At 67.8% G+C, this 8,474-nt stretch overlaps 2 protein-coding genes across 2 annotated transcripts in view; both read left to right on the forward strand.

Moving 5' to 3' along the window:
- The window catches only part of H696_05090 (TKL protein kinase), a gene marked incomplete at its 5' end in the record, with an annotated part of 8,026 nt that extends 4,990 nt beyond the window's left edge, over positions 1-3,036 (forward strand). The window contains 6 exons of the mRNA XM_009498941.1: positions 92-1,373; positions 1,451-1,548; positions 1,694-1,718; positions 1,816-1,842; positions 1,914-2,303; positions 2,405-3,036. Of these exons, the coding sequence (XP_009497216.1) occupies positions 92-1,373; positions 1,451-1,548; positions 1,694-1,718; positions 1,816-1,842; positions 1,914-2,303; positions 2,405-2,949 (2,367 nt within the window). The 3' untranslated portion in view covers positions 2,950-3,036. The remainder of the gene's footprint in view (positions 1-91; positions 1,374-1,450; positions 1,549-1,693; positions 1,719-1,815; positions 1,843-1,913; positions 2,304-2,404) is intronic.
- Positions 3,037-3,858: 822 nt separating this feature from the next.
- The window catches only part of H696_05091 (TKL protein kinase), an 8,649-nt gene continuing 4,033 nt past the window's right edge, over positions 3,859-8,474 (forward strand). Inside the window, exons 1-2 of the mRNA XM_009498942.1 lie at positions 3,859-5,407; positions 5,583-8,447. Coding sequence (XP_009497217.1) covers positions 4,006-5,407; positions 5,583-8,447 — 4,267 coding nt within the window. The 5' untranslated portion in view covers positions 3,859-4,005. The remainder of the gene's footprint in view (positions 5,408-5,582; positions 8,448-8,474) is intronic.

Consider the following 8,474-nt stretch of genomic DNA (forward strand, 5'->3'; position numbering starts at 1 on the left):
GAACCCGTCGTGCGACCAATGTGTCGGGACCCGGCGCACCGACTGCATTCCCGCCTGCCCCGGTGGCTTGCTGTCCCTCCCGGCTGGCCAGTCGCCCACACGCTGTGTGCCTGCCTGCCCGGTGGGCTACAACACAAGTGCCTCCGGCTGTAGCCAATGCGGGCCGCACTGCAGCAGCTGCTCCGACGCGGCGGAACTGTGCACCCTCTGCGAGCGTGGCTGGCTGCTCCATTCGGCCGAATGTGTGGCTTCCTGTCCATCGAGCACCTTGGCCGAGGGTGGCCTTTGTGCCGCCTGCCATGGGAGCTGTGCCTCCTGCTATGGCTCCGGCGTGGGGCAATGTCTGACCTGTGGCCCGGACACCCCGCTGCATGTTGCCGGGCACTGCTTCTCTGACTGCCCGGCGGGGATGTTTGAAAGTGACGGCCTCTGCCTCCCGTGTGATGGCTCTTGCGCGTCCTGCCTGGAGGTCGGCTCCGATCGGTGCACCAGCTGCCCTGGCGATGCGGTCCTTTCCGAGGGATTCTGCCTTCGGGAGTGCCCTGCGGGGGAGTTTGCCCCCGGCCTGGCGGGCGACCCGGGTCGCGTGTGTGAGTCGTGCCATGCTTCATGCCGGACTTGCAACGGCCCAGGGCCCGACGGATGCACCTCCTGCCTGGGCACCTCGCTCTTTGAGGCCGGCCATTGTGTGCCTTCCTGCTCCGATGGCTTCTTCCTCTGCTCGTCAAGCTACTCCTGCGAGCCCTGTCCGGCCGGGTGCACCGCTTGCCATGCGGCATCCACCTCCTCTTGTGCGCCGCTGTGTACCTCATGTGGCCAGGGCTTGCTCCTTTCGCCTCGGGAAAATGCGTGCGTCCAGCACTGCCCGGCTGGCGAATTCCTCCAGGAGGGCCAAACCCATTGCCTTGCCTGCCATGCCTCTTGTCGGACCTGCATCGGCGCCGAGACATTCTGCACCTCGTGCCCCGGGAACTCGCTGTGGCTCCAGAAGGAGGCCGGCATTTGCGCGTCGGCCTGCCCGGGGACCGGCTTCGTGGAGGCGGTCTTCCCCGGGGCCACGCCGGACCGGGTGTGCCTGGCCTGCCCGGACACGTGCGAGGCGTGCACGACCGAGGGCATGGCCGGGGCATGCAAGCTCGGGCCGAGCGGGCGAGTCGAGTGCCCGGTGCCCGGGACCTGCACCCGGTGCGCGTTGGAGCTGCTGCTCCACGGCGGGTCGTGCGTGCCCGCCTGCCCGAGCACCGGGTTCTTCGCCGACTGGGAGGCCTTCCCGCCAGTTTGTCTGGCATGCGACCGCAGCTGCTCCATGTGCGATGGCCCCGGCCGGGAAGATTGTCTGGATGGTGCCAATGTTGACAGGTCCCGACGTCTCGGTATGTGGCTCACGCCTCCCCCTCCCCTCTCGCAAGTCTAGCATCTCCTCCTAACTCCGCCCCTCCCACACCCTCAGCTCTTGGGCTGGGACTCGGGCTCGGGCTCTTCTTGCTGCTGCTGCTCCTTCTTTTGGTGCTCTTCCTGAGGCGACGCGCTCGTGATAACAAGGGCCTGGTACGCATCTCCCCCTTGCCCCTCTCTCTCTCTCTCTGTCTCTCTCCCACACACACACATATATATATGTATATGTGCATGTGGATCCACCCCCTCAAGCCATGTCCACCCATCTGACCTTCCTTCCTGCCCCTCCGCCTTTCAGTCCGCGGACAGCGTTTCCGATGAGAGTGCGTTTGATGGGTTTCCTCTTCTCCTGCTCCCCCCCCCCCCCCTCTGATTGCCCCCCAGGTGGCTAAACCGTCTGTCTCTTTCGCTCCACCGAAGATGCCACGGTCATGAACACAATTGTTGGTACGCGGTCATCGACTACCCACTTGCCAAGGCCCCCCTTCTCTGGCGTCTGACCCGTCCTCGCTTGGCAGAGCTCTCCCTTCCTGGGTCGATTCTGGTCGATATCAACACGGACTTCCGGCCGATCGATGAGGGGAACCTGGGCACCGGCACCCAGGGGTCTGTCTACTCGGCGCAGCCCATGGCCCCGGGGCTGGCCGCGCGTCTGGGCTGCGGGTCGACCGTTGCCATCAAGGCCCTCCGCGCCACGACCATGAACGACAGCTGCCTGGCCCTGTTCGAGAACGAGGTGGCCATCATGTGGCTCCTTCGCGATGAGCCGCACATCATCCGCCTGCATGGGTATTCCGACACCCCGCCGGCTGTGGTGATGGAGCAGCACCAGGGCACCTTGTTCACTCTTCTCGCCTCGGACATCGTCCTCGGCCTGCCGGTCCTTCTGGATATCATTCAACAGTGGGGTGCGTGCTTCTCACCCGGCGCGAGTGTCTTCTCCCCGCCGGACCTCCCCTCCACCATATCCGGCCTTTGTCGGGCCTTTGGGCACTAACATTTGCCATAGCCACCGGACTGGAGGCCATGCATGGGCACGGGGTCGCACACCGGGACCTGAAGCCTGACAATGTGTTTGTCAGCCAGCAGCCCGATGGGTCTTGGCGCGCGGTGCTCGGGGACCTGGGCACCGCCGTGGACTTGAGTGCTCACCGGTCGTCCACCCTGCTGACCGCCGGTCTGGAGCTCAATGCCATGACGGCGCGATATGCCTCGCCGGAAGTGATGCAGGCCTTCCACCGGGGGCGGCCCTTGGCCCGAGACCTCTTCCTGCCGGCGGACGTGTACAGCGCCGCGATCATGGCCTGGGAGTGTCTGTCCCGGAAAGTGGCCTTCAAGGGCATCAAGCTGGCTGCCCTGTTTGAGCAGGTCCCGGCCGGCACTCGACCGGACATGCACCAGGCCATCGGGCCCGAGCACAATGCCGAGCTCCGGGGCAGCCCGTTGGAGGATTTGCTGCCATTGGCCTGGGCCGCCCGTGCGGCTGATCGTCCCTTGGCGGCGTCCTTCCGACAAAAGTGCGCCGCAGCCCACGCCATGCTCCTCCAAAAGTAGCTTCGCCAAGGCCGAGGAGTCCTCCGATGTTCGAGACCATCGAGAGGGGCCATACATTATTGCACATGGAAATACACCTTTTCTTGCATACAATTGCATGTGCCCCGGGGGGGGGGGGGGGGGGGGGCGCGCGCCTCCCCCCGCCCCCATGTCCGCCAAGGAGCCCCTGCTTTGGAGGATGCCCCGCTGTTTCAGGACAACAAGGCACTCGACTCGTCAACAAGTGAGGCATCAACGCATATGGAGCCGGGATCTGGAGCAGCAGAACGAGCATTCCTCAGGTCAGCCGCTCGAGGGCTCGCCTTTCATGGGGCAGATCCTGCGACCATCGGGTCTCGGGCACTCGTGCCCACCCCCTGGCCGGCCAGCCCATCTGACCAGCGAGTTTTCCCCCCTCCGGTGTGCCCGGACAGGCCGGGCTGGGCTGGGCTGGGCTGGGCTAGCCAGGACTGTTTTTTTTTCCCCACGCGGGGGGTGTTTTTGTTTACGATTCCCGCCTCGCAACAGGTGCCGAGGGAGGGGGGATCAGGCCATCGGCTGATCTTCCGGGCGCGATCGGCTTACCCGGCATGCGGCACGAGGCCGGGGCATTCCCCCCCCCGCCCCCCGCCCCAACTGGCGCAGGTGGCGGGTGGAGCCCCCGGGGACGCGGGGGCAGGCCCAGAGGGCTGGGAAACCAGTTGCGGATGGGGCCGGGGGCCGGGGCGAGAGAGCCCAATCTTCCCGCCAGGGATAACGGCCTGGCCATCCGGTTCGCCGCGGCCCACGATGTGCTGTTTGACGAATAAATCCGGCGCCCCATGAGAACGGCGCGCAATCCGTCCTCCCGCCCCCCCCCCCCCCCTGGCTCGGGTAAAAAGACCTCCCCCTTTTCCGGTCGCACCATCAGCCCCTGGCATTGCCCCTCATCTCTCATGCTCCCTCCTTCTGCATCCTTATTTCGCCCCTATTTGCTCTGCTCCCCCGGTAGCCTGGCTCCTCCCCCGCACTTGGCCTTGGGCGTGCCGCATTCCCGTCCTGCCATCCCCCTCGGCTCGCTCGTCCCCGCCTTTCCCGATGCTGGCCCGGGCGGTTGTGGCGCCGATGCCACCATGGAGGCCGGACAGCTGGGGCTCGGTGTTGCCACTCCTGCTGTTGACCTTGCTACTGCTGTCCACTCCCTCCCGGGGCCAGGGGCCTGACCTTCGGCCGGGCACCCTGACCGGGCCCGACTTCTCGACGCATCGGCCCCCCGCGGCGCAGGCCAGCGGCGTGGCCAAGTTGCCCCTCCTTCGGTCTCTCGCTCCCATGGCCCATGCGGCCCTCTTGGATGTCGCCCTGCCGGAGATGGTGCTCTGGTCCGGCGGGCTGACCGATCTACCGGTCAGCTCCGCTTCCGGGGTGGCCATCCACTCGCAAGACCACCTTTTCATGGACCTGCACCGGGACGCCCGGCTCGGGGGGTACTTCAGTCAAAAGGCCACGGCATCGCTGGCCCCTCCCGCGGACAATGCCTTTTGGCTGGTCTCGTCCAGCTCCGGGCCGATTACCTTTTCGGTGGGCACCTCCTCGATGACCCTTCGGCCGTTCAATTCCCCCCCCACCACCTTCGACATGAGCCCGGCTCGCCTGATTGAATCGGCCTGGAGCGAGGAGCGCCATGCCTTTCACAGCTTTTGGCAGGGGCCCGATGAGGAGCTGCTGCTTTGCCAGGCCCAGGGGCTGGTGATGGAGTGCCATCCGCTGGCCCTTTCTCCCATGTCCCTCATGATGCCCGGCCGGGTCGGCTCCAGGGGCCATTTCTTCACATGGGCCGACTCGGTGCTGCATCTCATCCTGCCACTGGCCCAAAGCCCGAAGACCTCCCAACTGGATCTCTTGTCGGCCATCGTCGATGTGGCCGTCCTTCCCCAAGTGTCCGATGGGGAATTGGTGCTTGTGCTCTTGGAAAGCCGCGAGATTGCCATCATCGACCGGCAGCTCGGCGACGCGTCCATCGGCCAGCTCCGCCAACGTGTGGCCTTGCCGGCCGGGGGCCCGGAAATCGGCCGGCTGGCGGCCCCCCGGGCCACGGTGCCCGGCGGCCCGCTCACCTGGGCCCTGTACATTGAGGGGATGGACCGTTTGTGGCGCCTCGATGTCGACAAGGGGACAGCCGTTTGGACCCGGCTTGAGCTCCCGCCGGCGGTGGCCGAAAAGTCCGGCCTGCTGTCTTCCCTGCGGCTGGTCCGCCTGCGGGCGGGTGGCGCCCGCCCCGACGAGTGGGTCCTGTCCGATGGCCAGTATGTCTATCTCGATTCGGGGGCCTTCCACTGTGAGGAAGATCGGAGCATCAACTGCGCGACGTCCTCGCTCCGGCCCGAGCTCGGGTATGGCTGCCAGTCGGGGCGCCGCATTTCGCCCTACCTCTTCCCCGGGAGCCTGTGCGGGGCCTGCGAGGTGGGCATGACCGTGCCGGCGCTCACTTGGAAGCCAGCTGGTATGTGATTGTTTTTTATTTTTTTATTTTTTGCGGCGGTGCTTTCCTCTGTTGCCCGCTCCCGAGCATTGCCCTTTCCCGAGTGCGCGTGCTAATCCCGCGCCCGCCTCTCGGTCACCGCACTCCCCCTCCCCCCCCCCCCGGCCCCGATGTCCCACTCTCCTTCTCCTTCCAGACCGCTGCAATGCGTGCCCGCCAAAGTGCCAGGTTTGCCTCGGGTCCCAGTGTCTCGTCTGTGCCCAGGGGTCTCTCCTCCTGACCACCGACGAGGCGACCACCTGCGTCGATGCATGCACCGGGGACCATGTGCAGGCCGGGGCCCGGTGCATGCCGCGCTGGCCGGCGGCCACCAGCCAGCTGACCCCCATGGCCTGGCCTCCGGACGACGGGCTGGCCCCTCTGGACACAGTGGCCCGGTCGCACTTGGTTATGGTCGGCGGCGAAGTGCACTTGGTGGGTCGGTCGCAGCCGGCCGGGGCCGGGGCGCTGCTGGGCTTCCGGTCAACCGGGGCATGGATGCTGGAAGAGGCATCGGATCGCGTGTCCGGCGTGCGGCTGGCAGCGCTGGACTTCGGCCCGGGGACAGTGCTGGAGTATGGGGAAATCCCCGGCGGCCCTGGACGGCATCCCTCCACGCGGGTGGCCTTCGTGTGTTCCAGCACGAATGAGCTTCGGTCCGTGGAGTACCGGTGTCTGGAGGGCCTTGACAATGCCCAGCAGCCATGCCGGGCGGATGTCGGCCCAGTGCGGACCCTTCTGGCCGGGTGCCAATCCCTGCGGGTGCTTGACAATGGGCAAGTGCTGTCGGTGATCCCCTCCCCCCGGGAGTTGGTGCTCTTCCACATGGACTCCGGGGGCAAGCTCGGCCGTTTGGATTTGCCCCACACCGCCGGCCATGCGGAGTTCTTCCCACTTCACCCCTGGAATGAGGCCCCCCCGCGGGAGTGGCTCTTCCGGATTGCGGCTCCCGGGGTGCAGGGCGTCATCGCCGGGGATGGGCTCCTCCATCCGTGGGAGCTGGTCCGCAAGCAGGACAGCCGGGTCATCCACGGGCAGGACCAATTGCCGGCCACCCAGGAGAGCCTGCCGCTGGATTCGGTGCCGCTGGTGGTGCCGATTCCCGGGCGGGTGGCGGAGTTCTTTGTCGGGGCCCTGGTGGCGGTCGGCCCCAATCGGGCCGCGTGGCAGGTTCGCCACTTCCCGCTTGGCACCCGGCCGCATGGCTCGACCGTCCACATGCCCGGGCTGAGCCAGGTCCTGGCCGAGGTGTCTTCCGGTCCGAGCCGGATGCTGGTCATCCCGCTGGCCGGTCTGGCCGTTCGGCACCCGGCGGCCGTGGTCCTGGTTACAGCCGGTCAGCTGGGGGTGGCTTTGCTGGAGTGCCCCCCGACCGGGGAGCTTGCCTGCTGGCTGACCGGTGCTCGGTTGTTTGACCTCGAGCAGTCGATCCCACGCCCGGACCGGGCCTCGGTGGTTCTCCTCCGGGACCAGGTGTCCGGGCTCCAGCTGTCCCCCGGGGTGACATTCCTTCTGGCCGGCGCGGAGACCCTCCTCCGGGTGCATGTCGGGCCTCTGGCATGCTCCCCCGGGGAGTATGGCCCGGAGTGCCAGCCGTGCGATGCCTCCTGCTTGACGTGCTCCGGCCCGGGCTCGAGCCGCTGCACCGCCTGCCGGCACTTCATGCCCGGCGCGCCGGACGCCTGTTTGGCCGCCTGCCCGGTGGGCTTGACCGGGCTGCCGGATTCCGGCGAATGTGCCTGCCATCCCACCTGCCTGGATTGCGGCCTGCGTCCGGATGCCGGCCCCCCGGCCGGGGGCTACCGGTGTCTGGATTGCGGGGCCGGCTTTGCGCCGGTGGCCGCCGGGTCCGACCGGTGTGCGGCCTGCCATCCATCCTGTGGCCGGTGCTCGGCTCCGGGTGATCCGGCATTTTGCACATCCTGCACCGGCGGGAGTCTCCTCCACCAGGGGGCCTGTGTCGGCACCTGTCCCGTGGGCTTTGGCTCTGATGGGACTCGATGTCTGCCGTGCGAGGCGGGCTGCGCCAGCTGCCCAGGTGGCAATGGCTGCGGTCGATGCTTCGACGGGCACTTCCTCCACTCCGACGGAAAGTGCCGTCCGTGTGACACCTCCTGTGGCAAGTGCCTGTCGGCCGACGCCTGCGACACCTGCCAGCAGGGGCTGGTTTTCCTGTCGCCCAATCCCTCGGTCGGGTCCCTCTGTGGCAGCACCTGTGCCCCGGGCGAGTATGTCGGGCCCGGCCGGTGCATGGCCTGCGACGGGTCGTGTGCCCTGTGCACTGGCGGGCCGGCGGTGTGCTCGGTGTGCGCGCCGGGCCACCGGTGGGCCGGGCCGGCCCCGGCCCCGGGCGGCACCGGGGCCTGTGTGGCCTGCCCGCCGGATTGCCTCTCCTGCTCCGAGAGCATTTGCCTGTCTTGCACCAGCGGCAGCTTCCTCTCGCGCGAGGGCGAATGCGTGAGGCACTGTCCGGCCGGCAGCTATGGCGACGAGCAGACCGACACATGCCAGCCATGTGATGTGACTTGCGCCGAGTGCGCCGGGCCCGGCGGGGCCGAGTGCACGGCCTGCGGCCCGGGGCTGGAGATGATCCAGTCCGGCGATCGGGTCTACACCTGTGTATCTACCTGCGGGAGCCAGGAATACCGCGACCCGGTGTCGCTGGCCTGCGCGCCGTGCCACGGTGCCTGCTCTTCATGCAACGGCCCGACCGATCGCGACTGCTGGCGGTGCGCCGACCAGGAGGAGGTCCTGCAGGATGGGCAGTGCGTGCAGGAGTGCGCCGAAGGCCATGTGGCCACCTCGGGCCGGTGTCTCCCCTGCCATCCCTCCTGTGCCGAGTGTTCCGGCATCCGGTCTACGGAGTGTCTGCCGGACTGTCCGCCGGAGCTGCTGGCCCTCCCGGCCGGTGCGCCGGCGGTGCGTTGCGTCCCCTCCTGCCCGGTGGGCTACAACACTTCGACGGCCGGGTGCTCGCCCTGTGGGGCCCACTGCAGCAGCTGCCCCGGGCAGGCGGACACGTGTGCCCTGTGCGAGCGGGGGTGGCTGC

The sequence above is a fragment of the Fonticula alba genome, assembly GCF_000388065.1.
Source record: "Fonticula alba strain ATCC 38817 unplaced genomic scaffold supercont2.9, whole genome shotgun sequence".
NCBI lineage: Eukaryota > Rotosphaerida > Fonticulaceae > Fonticula > Fonticula alba.